Raw genomic sequence first — 13,931 nt, 5'->3', positions numbered from 1 at the left:
CATCGTGTTGCTGGACGAAGCGGGCAAGATGCTCGAGAGGATCGTCGCGGCCCGCATCGTCCGGCACCTGACCGAGACGGGTCCCGATCTTTCGGCGGAACAATACGGCTTCAGAGAGGGCCGCTCGACGATAGACGCAATTCTGCGCGTGCGTGCCCTCTCCGACGAAGCCGTATCCCGGGGCGGGGTGGCGATGGCGTTATCCTTAGATGTAAGGAACGCCTTCAACACCCTGCCCTGGTCGGTGATCGCGGGGGCGCTGGAGTATCACGGCGTCCCCACATACCTCCGCCGACTGATCGGCTCCTACCTCGAGGGCAGGTCGATCCAGTGCATCGGACACGGTGGGGCGATGTACCGCTTCCCCGTCGAGCGCGGTGTTCCGCAGGGGTCTGTCCTGGGCCCCCTGCTGTGGAACATCGGCTACGACTGGGTCCTGCGGGGCGTCGTACGGGGTCCCCTCCCCGGACTGAGCGTAATTTGTTACGCCGACGACACGTTGGTCGTGGCTCCGGGGAGGGACTACCGGGAGTCTGCCCGTCTGGCGTGCGCAGGCGTGGCACATGTCGTCACAAGGATCCGACGGCTGGGACTCGAGGTGGCGCTCGACAAAACCCAGGCCCTGTTGTTTCACGGGCCGGGACGAGCGCCGCCTCTAGGTGCCCACCTCGTGATCGGAGGCGTCCGCGTCGGGGTCGGGGTGACCGGTCTTCGGTACCTCGGCCTTGAACTGGATGGTCGGTGGAACTTCCGCGCTCACTTTGCGAAGTTGGGCCCTCGACTGATGGCGACGGCCGGCTCTTTGAGCCGGCTGCTTCCAAACGTCGGGGGTCCCGATCAGGTGGCGCGCCGCCTCTACATGGGGGTGGTGCGGTCGATGGCACTATACGGGGCTCCCGTATGGTGCCACGCCCTGACCCGCAAGAACGTCGCGGCGCTGCGACGTCCGCAGCGCGCGATCGCGGTCAGGGCGATCCGAGGATACCGCACCGTCTCCTTCGAGGCGGCGTGCTTGCTCGCCGGGGCGCCACCCTGGGACCTGGAGACGGAGGCGCTCGCTGCCGATTACCGGTGGCGTAGCGACCTCCGCTCTAGGGGGGAAGGGCGCCCCGGCGAAGGAGTAGTTCGAGCGCGGAGGCTCCAATCTCGGCGGTCCGTGCTGGAGGCGTGGTCTCGCCGCTTGGCGGACCCGTCGGCCGGCCTCCGTACCGTCGAGGCGGTCCGCCCGGTTCTCGCGGACTGGGTGGGCCGCGACCGCGGATGCCTCACCTTCCGGCTGACGCAAATGTTGACCGGCCATGGTTGTTTTGGCCGGTACCTTTTCAAAATAGCCGGAAGGGAACCGACGGCGCAGTGCCACCACTGCGCTGACCGCGACGAGGATGACACAGCGGAACATACATTGGCGCGTTGCTCTGGATTCGACGAGCAACGCGCCGCCCTCGTCGCGGTCAAAGAAGAGGACCTCTCGCTGCCGCGCGTCGTGGCTACGATGCTCGGCAGCGACGCGTCCTGGAAGGCGATGCTCGACTTCTGCGAGTCCACCATATCGCAGAAGGAGGCGGCGGAGCGAGAGAGGGAGAGCTCTTCCCTTTCCGCACCGATCCGTCGCCGTCGAGCCGGGGGCCGGAGGCGGGAATACGCCCGTACGTCCCGGCCCCTGTAGGTGGCGGCCTCCCCCGGGTGAAGGTCAAGGGGCGACCTGAGGGGGTGAGGCCGCGCGGCGCGCTACCAGCACTCTAGCGCGCTGCCGTGGAGTGAATGGAACGACCGGTCGACGGTGTATCGCGTCCCGACCCAGCAGGCTGGTTCTGGTCCAGCGGGGTATTCCGGGACACCAGCGGCACCGTCTGGGCGGCCCGACGGGCTGCCGTACCGAGACGGCCGACGTTTCAGAGCCTTCGATTCGCCTCGAAGGCTCCGTCGGCTGGGCGTCCTTGGGGTGAGCCGCGCCGTCTGGTTGTAGTGTTGACCGCGGTAGCCCCCCTACCTCATCCGGGTTCTGACCTCGGAGGGGATCGGACGTCGGGTGTAAGAGTGCATGGGAGTCGTTTAGTGGGTGGGTCCTAAAATCCTTGGGCCCGCGGTCTGCTCACAACACCATGCAGATCGTTGAGTCTCACATACCCCGCGCGCCCCTTTTGCGCGGGGACCTCGTAGGAGGTTCGGCCCTCTACCCGAAAAAAAAAAAAAAAAAGTATCAAATGAAACGATGTCCAATGGGATTAAAGACATCCCTAAGTGCCTTTGCACGTCTTATGACTATAGCAATGTCAGGGTTAAATTATAAATCATGTTTCCTTTACCAAGACGACTGTATTGTGGTAGGTAACTGTCTTGAAACGCACGACAAGAATCTCGAAAAAGTAAATTTGAAATTAAATACATTAAAATGTGAATTTTTTCGTAAGGAAATAGTTTATTTAGGTCACAAAATTACTTCAGAAGGTATATTTCCCGAACCATCAAAGGTGACATGCCTGCAAAAATACCCTATCCCACAGAATGTAGACGAAGTCAAGAGATTTGTTGCATTCGCCAACTATTATAGGCGCTTTATTCCAAAATTCGCAGAAATAGCTTATTCTTTGAATGCGTTATGTAAGAAAAACGTACCGTTTGTGTGGAGTGACGAATGCGAGAGAGCATTTTATAAGTTAAAATAGAAACTGACCATAAGCCATTGATTTACTTATTTAATATGTACGATCCTTCAAGCCGTTTAACTAAGTTTAGATTATATCTTGAGGAGTACGATTTTGAAATCAGCTATGTCCCAGGACGGCACAACGCAGCTGCAGATGCATTGAGCCGGATACCTATTACATCCAACAGTTTAAAGGAAATGCAACAGCATGTAGTATCGGTCATGACAAGAGCACAGGCTCGTAGGTTACGTATTGACTGTGACAATAATAACATGACTACAGAGGTATCCTCTACTCCAAGGCCTGATCAACCTAAAGTAGTGGAAATCCTCAAACGACCAATTGACGGCGTTGAATTGATTCTATTTTGTAATAAAAATACATTAAAACAGATAAAAAAATTCAAACATTTTACTAGTGATAATGGTAACTGCAAATTCGTGCCTTTTTTTTTTTTTTTTTTCGGGTAGAGGGCCGAACCTCCTACGAGGTCAGAACCCGGATGAGGTAGGGGGGCTACCGCGGTCAACACTACAACCAGACGGCGCGGCTCACCCCAAGGACGCCCAGCCGACGGAGCCTTCGAGGCGAATCGAAGGCTCTGAAACGTCGGCCGTCTTGGTACGGCAGCCCGTCGGGCCGCCCAGACGGTGCCGCTGGTGTCCCGGAATACCCCGCTGGACCAGAACCAGCCTGCCGGGTCGGGACGCGATACACCGTCGACCGGTCGCTCTATTCACTCCACGGCAGCGCGCTAGAGTGCTGGTAGCGCGCCGCGCGGCCTCACCCCCTCAGGTCGCCCCTTGACCTTCACCGGGGAGAGGCCGCCACCTACAGGGGCCGGGACGTACGGGCGTATTCCCGCCTCCGGCCCCCGGCTCGACGGCGACGGATCGGTGCGGAAAGGGAAGAGCTCTCCCTCTCTCGCTCCGCCGCCTCCTTCTGCGAGATGGTGGACTCGCAGAAGTCAAGCATCGCCTTCCAGGACGCGTCGCTGCCGAGCATCGTAGCCACGACGCGCGGCAGCGAGAGGTCCTCTCCTATGACCGCGACGAGGGCGGCGCGTTGCTCGTCGAATCCAGAGCAACGCGCCAATGTATGTTCCGCTGTGTCTTCCTCGTCGCGGTCCGCGCAGTGGTGGCACTGCGCCGTCGGTTCCCTTCCGGCTATCTTGTGCAAGTACCGGCCGAAACATCCGTGGCCGGTAAGCATCTGCGTCAGCCGGAAGGTGAGGCATCCGCGGTCGCGGCCCACCCAGTCCGCGAGAACCGGGCGGACCGCCTCGACGGTACGGATGCCGGCCGACGGGTCCGCCAAGCGGCGAGACCACGCCTCCAGCACGGACCGCCGAGAGTGGAGCCTCCGCGCTCGAACTACTCCTTCGCCGGGGCGCCCTTCCCCCCTAGAGCGGAGGTCGCTACGCCACCTGTAATCGGCAGCGAGCGCCTCCGCCTCCAGGTCCCAGGGTGGCGCCCCGGCGAGCAAGCACGCCGCCTCGAAGGAGACGGTGCGGTATCCTCGGATCGCCCTGACCGCGATCGCGCGCTGCGGACGTCGCAGCGCCGCGACGTTCTTGCGGGTCAGGGCGTGGCACCATACGGGAGCCCCGTATAGTGCCATCGACCGCACCACCCCCATGTAGAGGCGGCGCGCCACCTGATCCTGACCCCCGACGTTTGGAAGCAGCCGGCTCAGAGAGCCGGCCGTCGCCATCAGTCGAGGGCCCAACTTCTCAAAGTGAGCGCGGAAGTTCCACCGACTATCCAGTTCGAGGCCGAGGTACCGAAGACCGGTCACCCCGACCCCGACGCGGACGCCTCCGATCACGAGGTGGGCACCCAGAGGCGGCGCTCGTCCCGGCCCGTGAAAGAGCAGGGCCTGTGTTTTGTCGAGCGCCACCTCGAGCCCCAACCGTCGGATTCTGGTGACGACGTGTGCCACGCCTGCGCACGCCAGACGGGCAGAGTCCCGGTAGTCCCTCCCCGGAGCTACGACCAACGTGTCGTCAGCGTAACAAATTACGCTGAGCCCGGGGAGGGGCCCCCGAATGACGCCCCGCAGGACCCAGTCGTAGCCGATGTTCCACAGCAGGGGGCCCAGGACGGACCCCTGCGGAACACCGCGCTCGACGGGGAAGCGGTACATCGCCCCACCGTGTCCGATGCACTGGATCGACCTGCCCTCGAGGTAGGAGCCGATCAGTCGGCGGAGGTATGCGGGGACGCCGTGATACTCCAGCGCCCCCGCGATCACTGACCAGGGCAGGGTGTTGAAGGCGTTCCTTACATCTAAGGATAACGCCATCGCCACCCCGCCCCGGGATACGGCTTCATCGGAGAGGGCCCGCACGCGCAGAATTGCGTCGATAGTCGAGCGGCCCTCTCTGAAGCCGTATTGCTCCGCCGGAAGATCGGGACCCGTCTCGGTCAGGTGCCGGACGATGCGGGCCGCGACGATCCTCTCGAGCATCTTGCCCGCTTCGTCCAGCAACACGATGGGGCGATAGCCCGCGGGTGAGTCCGCGGGGCGCCCGTCCTTCCGCAGAAGGACCAGTCTGCCCGTCTTCCATTTCGACGGGAACCGTCCCGACTCGAGGCACGCTTCGAAAAGCCCCCCGAGCCGGTCCCCTAGGGCCTCGAAGGCCAAGCTCCAGACCCGGCCGTGAACGCCGTCAGGGCCGGGGGCCGCGTCCTTCGCTCTCATTCTGGACACGGCCGCATGGATCTCCGCCCCCGTGATAGGGGGAGGGGGCTCCTCGGCAGCGGGAACGCTCGGACGACGCGGCGGCGTGCCCCACGTGGCGTCCATCTGGGGGAGCTCAAAGTCCTGGGGAACCTGGGGAACGAACGGGGCGCACCTTGCGGGAGCTCCTCCTCGCCGCGGGCGCCCACGGCTGACGACAAGGAGGAGGCGGAGAGCTCGAATCGGACGTATCTGTGGTCCGAGAGCGTCTCCGCCCCCTCGAGTACGCGCCAGCCGCGGGTGCGGCGCACGGCGGACGGGGACGCGAACGTCACGTCCACGTGAGATTCCCCGTTCCACCGCACGCAAGTCGCGACCGTGCCTCTGTTTAGGAGACAGAGGCCGGTCGCGATCGCCCACTCCGAAAGGGCCTCGCCTCGCGCATCCGTGCGGGGGGAACCCCAAGCCGTGCACTTGGCATTGAAGTCCCCCGCGACGATGACAGGGCGGGACCCGAGGCGGTGTAAAAGCGCCTCGAGCCCGCCCAGAAACCGCTCGAACTCGGCGAGGCTCCTGTTCGGAGAAAAGTACGCCCCGACCACGACGGTCCCGTCGATCCTAGCCGCGACGTACCCGGGTCCCCTGGCCACCATTTCCAAGGGGGGTAACGCCGCGGACTGTCTCAACACAATGGCCACGGAGCCGTCGACGTCCCCCATCCAGCAGTCCTGGTCGGTGGGGACGAAGTACGGCTCCGCAGCGACAGCGACGTCGATTGACCACTCCGCCATGGTGTGGACGAGGAGATCCTGTGCCCTGGCGGAGTGGTTCAAATTACTTTGGAGGAAGCGATGAACGCAACCCATTACGCTATTTGTAAATAATTTTATTCTGAGATATGGTATCCCTACAGAAATAATAACAGACCAGGGAACAGAGTTTATGTCATCAGTATTTACTGAAATTTGCAATTTATTGCATATAAAAAAAACTGCATTCAACAGCTTATCATCATGAGACTCTTGGAGGTTTGGAAAACACTCATAAGGTTCTAGGAGCTTATCTTAGGATTCAGTGTGATAATAATAAAACAGATTGGAGCAGTTGGCTTCCATTCTGGTGCTTTTCATTTAACACTACAGTTCACTCTGAGACAAAATACACGCCATTTGAATTAGTATTTGGTAAACATTGTAATCTACCATCTAACATAGAACAAAATTCATATGTTGATTCTTTATATAATCCTGATTCTTACCCTTTAGAACGAAAGTACAGACTTCAAAGAGCACAAGCTGAGGCAAGAAACAATTTGTTATTTAATAAAAAATTAAGAAAAATAAATTTTGACAAAACTATTAATTCGATAAAATATAAGAAAGGAGATTTAGTATTAATTAAAAATCAAGTAGGAGATAAGTTAGATAAGATTTATTTAGGACCATACGAAGTCATAGAAGATGTCTCACCAAACGTTAAAATCTTAAAGGATAATAAAGCATACATAATTCATAAAAATAATACAAAGAAGTTTGTAACTTAAAATATTGTTTCATTGGATTTGTGTTAGTAAAGTATGAAATTTAATAATATTTTGTGTAATTTAGTTTAAGTAAAAAAAAAAAAAAGGGAATTATGTAATACTATATATTTTTTTTAAAAAGGGGGAGGTGTAGTGTGCAGCTCGCCTAACCTTATATTTATAACTGCACACACTAAATTATGACAGAATTACATGAATTGTCGACTTGAACAGTTCTCTTTTATTTCGCCTACAACACTCCAATACAATGGCTTCAGTGAGGGCCGCTCTACTATCGACGCGATTATGCGCGTGCGTGCCCTCTCTGATGAAGCTATCGCCCAGGGTGGGGTGGTCTTGGCGGTGTCCCTGGATATCGCCAACACTTTTAACACCTTGCCCTGGTCAGTGATCGCGGGGGCGCTAGGGGGGGGTAATAGTTTCTATATAAAATATTATTATTTATGTATGTCATAATCATAAGAAGTCCTCCGGGTATACATGTTTTGTTTATGATGGCAACTTTTTCATTTAATGGGTTCAGGAAATAAATCAACTAAACATATAATTACTGTATTATAATTTTATTTATTATAGGTCTGTGTCATAAGCCCGATGTCGATACAGAAGCATCATCCATCTGCGTAATTTCAACCGTCCCAGCTGCAGATGTAATGGCACCGTCGTTGATCCGCTCGGCCGCATTCATTACTTTACGTTGCCGGCACTGCTTGACTCGATCATATGGTGTTTTATTGGTACCATTCGATTGCTGTTGAGATGCCCTTTCCAACCGTGTACGATCTCTGTATTTCGATTTGGCTTTTCGACGCGTATAGGCCGACATAATACCATTTATTTCGATGTTGTCTTTAAATAGTGGAATTTGCTCCATTAATACTCTCTTGGTAACTGCTGAAATCGATGCTCCAGTATCTACTAGCCATGTACATTTGTTATTATTAACATTAAAATGAGCGTATCTAACATTTTCATTACAAGTCAGAATATTAAAATATTTAACACCGAAAAAACTGATTTTCATTTTCTAATTTTTCTTTTTGTGTTTCCGTATTGCCACACAATTGAACCGGAAACATTCTATGTTGTAAACTTCTAGGATTTCCTCTACCACGATAATATCTTGTTGATGAATAATTATAATTATTTCCCCTGTTATTATTTGTTCCACGGTAATATCCACCACGAGAATTATTATTGAAATGTTCTTGTTTAAAATTATTATATTTATTAACTGTGGCATAATTACCATATCCGAATGGTTTTGTGGGACTAAAATTGTTCTTGTAATAATTAGTTCGACCTCCTCTGTTATTATATCTGTTATTTGACCTACCTCTCATGTTGAAAATATTGCTAGATGATGACGGTTGAGCCAACTCCTCGTCTTCCGCTGCCCGTACCGCGTCTTTTAGGTCCAAATAGTTGCGTGCTGAAATAATAGTACTTAATCGCCTATTTCTTAACCCATCAGAAAATCTTTTGATTGCAAGTTTTTCATTTATAGGTCTTAGTATTTCACATGCTTTTTCGTTACCGTCAGCTTGTGCGATAGTCAGGCCTATGAATAATTCTGATAATTTATTTCCATATTCGCTGATAGACATATTATTTTGACTTAAGTTATTTATTTGAGAAAGCATTGAATTTGCAGATTTTTTTGTAAGCAAATAAGATTTCATGTCTTTTACGAGACTTTCTATATCATTATATTCACTTTTTAATTTTAACTTAGCACATTTAGTAAGTCTAGTTTTTAACACGAAAGATATTAGTAACTTTACTTGATCTTTATTTTTTAAGCAATCACTATATAATTCCGTAGTGTCAATAATTTTTTCTGTTATTTCTTCAGAACCATCCATTATAGGAATTAATGATGTTGCCGTTCTTATCTCAAAGGTTTCCATTTTGTCAAAATTATTATATTTTAAGTTCGATTCAGTACTATAAGTAAGAATTTTTGAGTAAGATTTGTTCTACATTTTCTTCCATAAATTTTAATTGAGATTAAAATATACGCACTAATTATAAACTAAACTTAAAGTTCATTAAAAAAAAACCGTGACGGAACCTTGTTCTGGAATCGTAGTAAGTAGCACACAAAACACAACCATAGCACTTTTAGCTTTATAGCTCACAGAAAAAAAAAGATAATAAAAAAATAATAATAATAAAAGCACTACACATCCTCAACTCCTTCTCCTTCGCCATGGATTCTTTTGGACAGCCGCATACGCATTCTTCTTATAAACTCAGTATTAATTCTTTTATCTATCCATTTCTTCTGTTTGTCCAGTACTTTTTTCATAAGTACAGCGAAAATCACAAGTATTATTATTCCCAAGGCCGACAGCAATATGATGTTGTTCCTCTCGATATGAGACTCTATCATAGTATTTTCTCCCACAATCACCTCCTTTATCTCTTGCTTATTGTTTCCGTTGCCCATTGTATATAATTTTAATATAAAATTTCTGTTGATCGTCTTCAAACGACGTTGTCGGTGCAGTGGTTGGCGTCATTCTCCTTTGTTTTATAACTTTTATAATTCAAAAATATTAACTTCGTGCACTGAGGCACACAGGAATTCGCTGATCTCGCGTATTTGTCCGTCGCGCCGTCGCCCGGTACCTGGCGCGAAACCCGATACCTAGGTGATTGCGCAAGGCAGGGGCGCCATGAGGTGTGGGGCCTAGATGTTGTTGATTAAAACAGGTCTGTGCGACGACTTTAATTATACTGAACTGACTTACACACTACAGTGTTGGTCTAGTAATGACCTTGACTCTATATTGTAAAGTGATGTGTATTGGTTTTATCATTTGTTTTAATGATAATGTGGGTGGCAATGTCACTAGCTGCGCCGGCAGCCCGGCCAGGAGCCTGTTTTGCCTCTATACGATTTTGTTGAAACTAGTGATGTAAAAGATGTAGAGCCAAATGACCACGATACAACTAACTGATTAAAGTAAGGATTTTTGTTGTCCTATTTTGTGTGATTAGTAAAGAACAGTATTCGATGTCATTTATGAAACTGGTAATTGAACACATCACCTAAATCGAGCGATATGTTTTATGGTTGAAGTGGGTACTGGATGGAAGTTCCACTTGCGTGCCGGATGGAGGCATTAGTGTTTTGTGTTGAAGTTGGGTACCGGATGGAGGTCCCACTTATTTGCGTCACTCGATGGAGGTGGCAAGGTTATCGTCACTTGATATAGGTGGCATGAGTTACTCTCACTAGATGGAGGTGATTGTAACGACAGTTTGTGATTGATACTGAATACTGATGAAATACTACTCAGATTACTTAGTTTTGTAATGACTCTGGTTTCTAATGCTTATTGAGCATTAATGAAATTTTTCACTTGTATAGTGTGTCGCTAATAATTGGGTAATTAAATTATTTACTCACACAGGTTAAAGATCTTGTTGAAAGCTAACGATATGGTTTGTAATGAAACGAATCCCAATCCTCAATCGTGAATGAATCAGGATTGGCCGAGACGAAACCTGTTTGATATTGCAGAAGGTTGTTTTCCTTGCAGGAGCGTCACACAGGGACGTGTGACTTGTCAGAATGGCCGTGTCGTGGATAACAACTTTTAGTAATATTAAGACGGTGTTTTTGATTATTATTTTAAATGATGAAATGTTGTTTTGATAAATATCACAAAAGGAAGGGTAGACTCCGTAACGCCACAGTATAAAATGGCGGTACGTGGACAGAGTCGTGGCATTCCGTGTCAGACAGTCATTCCGTCCGTCTCAGTCAGTGAGTCTCTGGCAGTCAGTCAGTCAGTCAGTCGGTCTGTCGGTATGTGCAACGAAACTGTCGGTTTATCCTGTAATTGTGAAAGTTGTGTGTGTTGAGTTTCAATAATTATTATTCAAAAGGTTTTATTGACTTTTTATAAACTGAGCTCAACCAAATACGAGTGATGACGGAAACTACCGCTCAGCCATCCCTGACGTGCGCCAACATATATATACAATCGATAGATTTTGACGAGAGCTGATGATTGAAACTTGAATGAATGTCGTAGCTTCACCGAGTCGAAAGCTATACTAAATGGAAATCTCGATACGCAGCAAAATGACTTTCAAAATGGCGGGGCTGCTCCCTCCCCCACGCGCGATGTGTTACAGTCCTTACTTAGCGTAATAAATTCTTTGATTCTTTAGCTATCCAGTGGTGTAACTGAAATTTGGATGGAGATGATAGATATGTAGCTACAACACTAAACTGTATCCCCCGATTTTGTTATCATTCGTTTTTTTGGATTGCTACCCTATGGACGTAATTTTAAAGACGTATTCACGTCAAAAGATTATAGCCTTGTTACTCGGGAATAGTGTAGCTTCCAAACAGTGAAAGAATTTTTAAAATCGGTTCAGTAGTTTCGGAGCCTATTCAATACAAACAAACAAAGAAATCTTTCCTCTTTATAATATTAGTATTGGTAATATTAGTATAGATTACTTTATTCTATCATCAATAGTTTTCGCAGCGCACGCGATGTAAAGAATATTTAAGGTCTTTTTTTTACACTTTGCGTTACATTATTGGAGTTTTAGTCAGGATCCCTAATTAAAAAAAAAGAATATAGCCTATGTCACTTAGAGATAGTGTAGCTTCCAAACAGTGAAAGAATTTTTAAAATCGGTTCAGTAGTTTCGGAGCCTATTCAATACAAACAAACAAACAAATCTTTCCTCTTTATAATATTAGTATAGATATAGATATAATATTAGTATAGATAATATTAGTATAGATTACTTTATTCTATCATCAATAGGTTTCGCAGCGCACGCGATGTAAATAATATTTAAGGTCTTTTTTTTACACCTTGCGTTACATTATTGGAGTTTTAGTCAGGATCCCTAATTAAAAAAAAAAGAATATAGCCTATGTCACTTAGAGATAGTGTAGCTTCCAAACAGTGAAAGAATTTTTTAAATCGGTTCAGTAGTTTCGGAGCCTATTCAATACAAACAAACAAAGAAATCTTTCCTCTTTATAATATTAGTATAGATAATATTAGTATAGATTACTGTAGGGACACGTAAGCGCTTGCGCATACAGTTATTGCATTACACTGCACCAGTTGCCCGGCGCCGGTCTTTATGTAAACACATGTACCATCTTACGGAATAAACGGTGTTTTCATTATTGTGTATTAGTTCTTTATTACTGAAGTCACAATTGGTAACAATATCTACAGTAGTGATCCAAAATTGGTGACCCCGACGTGATTTATATGAAACGAAAATTGTGATTAATAATGACGACACCAGGAGTTCCGGCAACTCAACTAGCATTGTCGCAGACTTCAGCGGACATTATGGCGATCTCGCTATCGACACGTATACCAGAATTTTGGACAGAGCAACCAAGAGCATGGTACATTAGGATCGAGTCTATACTCGCCCCACAGAAACTTGGGGATGAAGTTAAATTCGACATTGTCGTATCGAAATTACCAAAAGAAGTCATTATTCAACTAACAGATTTTCTAGCTGAGCCACCGGACACAGGAAAATTTCTGGCGCTAAAAACGAAATTATTATCAACATTTGAAGAGTCCAAAAGTCGACAAATTGAAAGACTCATAGGAGAGATGGAACTAGGAGATCAAAAACCTTCTCAGCTATTGCGCCGCATGAGAGAGTTAGCCAGAGATAAAGTACCGGACGACACCCTGCGAGTGTTATGGCAAGGTCACTTACCTACAACATTGAGGGCAATCCTTACAGTCACTGAAACAAAAGATTTAGACAACCTCGCCATGATTGCGGATAATGTTGCGGAGGCCACGCGAGTTAACCACATCTCTGAGGTCGTTAATCAGCAAACCTCGAATATGGAACGACCATCAACAAGCGACACATCTTTAATTTTAGCGGAAATAGCAAAATTAAGCGTCAGAATGACTAACATGGAGCAGTCACGATCCAGACAAAACTACTTTGATCGTAACCGTGATAGAAGTGGCTCACGATCTTCATCGAGACGCCGTACCCCACAAAACCCCAACTGGTTATGTTACTACCATTACAAGTTCCGTCAGAATGCTCAGAAATGCGTCCAACCATGTGCATGGAAACCAAGTTCGGAAAACTAGGCGTGGTACGGTCGCGGGCGAAAGCTAGTACCATTTTAGGATGCCGCCGTTTGTGTGTGATGGACTACAATAGTGGACTAATTTTTTTGGTGGACACAGGTGCTAATATTTCAGTTTTACCGGTGCCTAAAATAAGTAAATTTATCAAAAATCCTAACTATAAATTATATGCAGCCTATGGAACTGAAATTGCAACATTTGGTGAAAAACGTTAGTGCTAGATTTGAAGCTACGTCGCGCTTTCCGATGGAACTTCGTGCTTGCAGATGTTAAACAGGCTATATTAGGGGCGGACTTTTTAACTTCTAACAATCTTTTGGTTGATATGGGTGAACGTAAGCTTATCGATAAGGTAACAGATCTGAATGTATTAGCTTGTATTGTTGTTAGCAATCAACCTTCATTGCATACTGTTGATGTGAGTCATCCATATCGTGATTTGTTAGCGCAGTACCCCGACATTACGAAACCAGCGTCATTTAAGGAAGTAAGTTCTCATAACGTTTTGCATTATATTGAAACTACTGGTCCACCGGTGCATGCTCGTGCTCGACCACTGGCACCTGAGAGATATAAAATAATTAAGGAGGAATTTCGGATCATGCAGGAATTGGGTATTTGTCGGCCTTCTAAAAGTGCTTGGGCTAGCCCGTTACATATTGTCCCCAAGAAAAATGGAGACACAAGACCATGTGGTGATTAACGTCAATTGAACGCTATTACAAAACCTGACAGATACCCTATTCCTCGACTGCATGATTTTACTTATATTTTGGCTGATAAAAAGATATTTTCAAAATTAGATATCAATAGAGCATTTCATTGTATTGATGTTGCTCCTGAAGATATTGAAAAGACTGCCATAATAACGCCTTTCGGTCTTTTTGAATTTCCTAAAATGACATTTGGTTTGCGGAATGCGCCACAAAC

The 13,931-nt window shown here is 48.1% G+C and overlaps 1 protein-coding gene across 1 annotated transcript; it reads left to right on the top strand.

The window, feature by feature from the left end:
• Positions 1-12,161: 12,161 nt before the first annotated feature.
• LOC134201640 (uncharacterized) lies at positions 12,162-13,001 on the top strand. The gene has a single exon (XM_062676879.1). It carries the CDS (start codon positions 12,162-12,164, stop codon positions 12,999-13,001), a length of 840 nt encoding a protein of 279 aa, XP_062532863.1.
• Positions 13,002-13,931: the final 930 nt, after the last annotated feature.

This window comes from Bombyx mori, chromosome W (genome assembly GCF_030269925.1).
Source record: "Bombyx mori chromosome W, ASM3026992v2".
NCBI lineage: Eukaryota > Metazoa > Arthropoda > Insecta > Lepidoptera > Bombycidae > Bombyx > Bombyx mori.
The sequence above is the reverse complement of the archived record's forward strand: the minus strand, read 5'-3'. Positions and strand labels throughout refer to the sequence as shown.

Excerpts from the sequence above, each read along its gene's own strand:
- LOC134201640 (XM_062676879.1), top strand. The coding sequence starts at position 12,162 with ATGACGACACCAGGAGTTCCGGCAACTCAACTAGCATTGTCGCAGACT.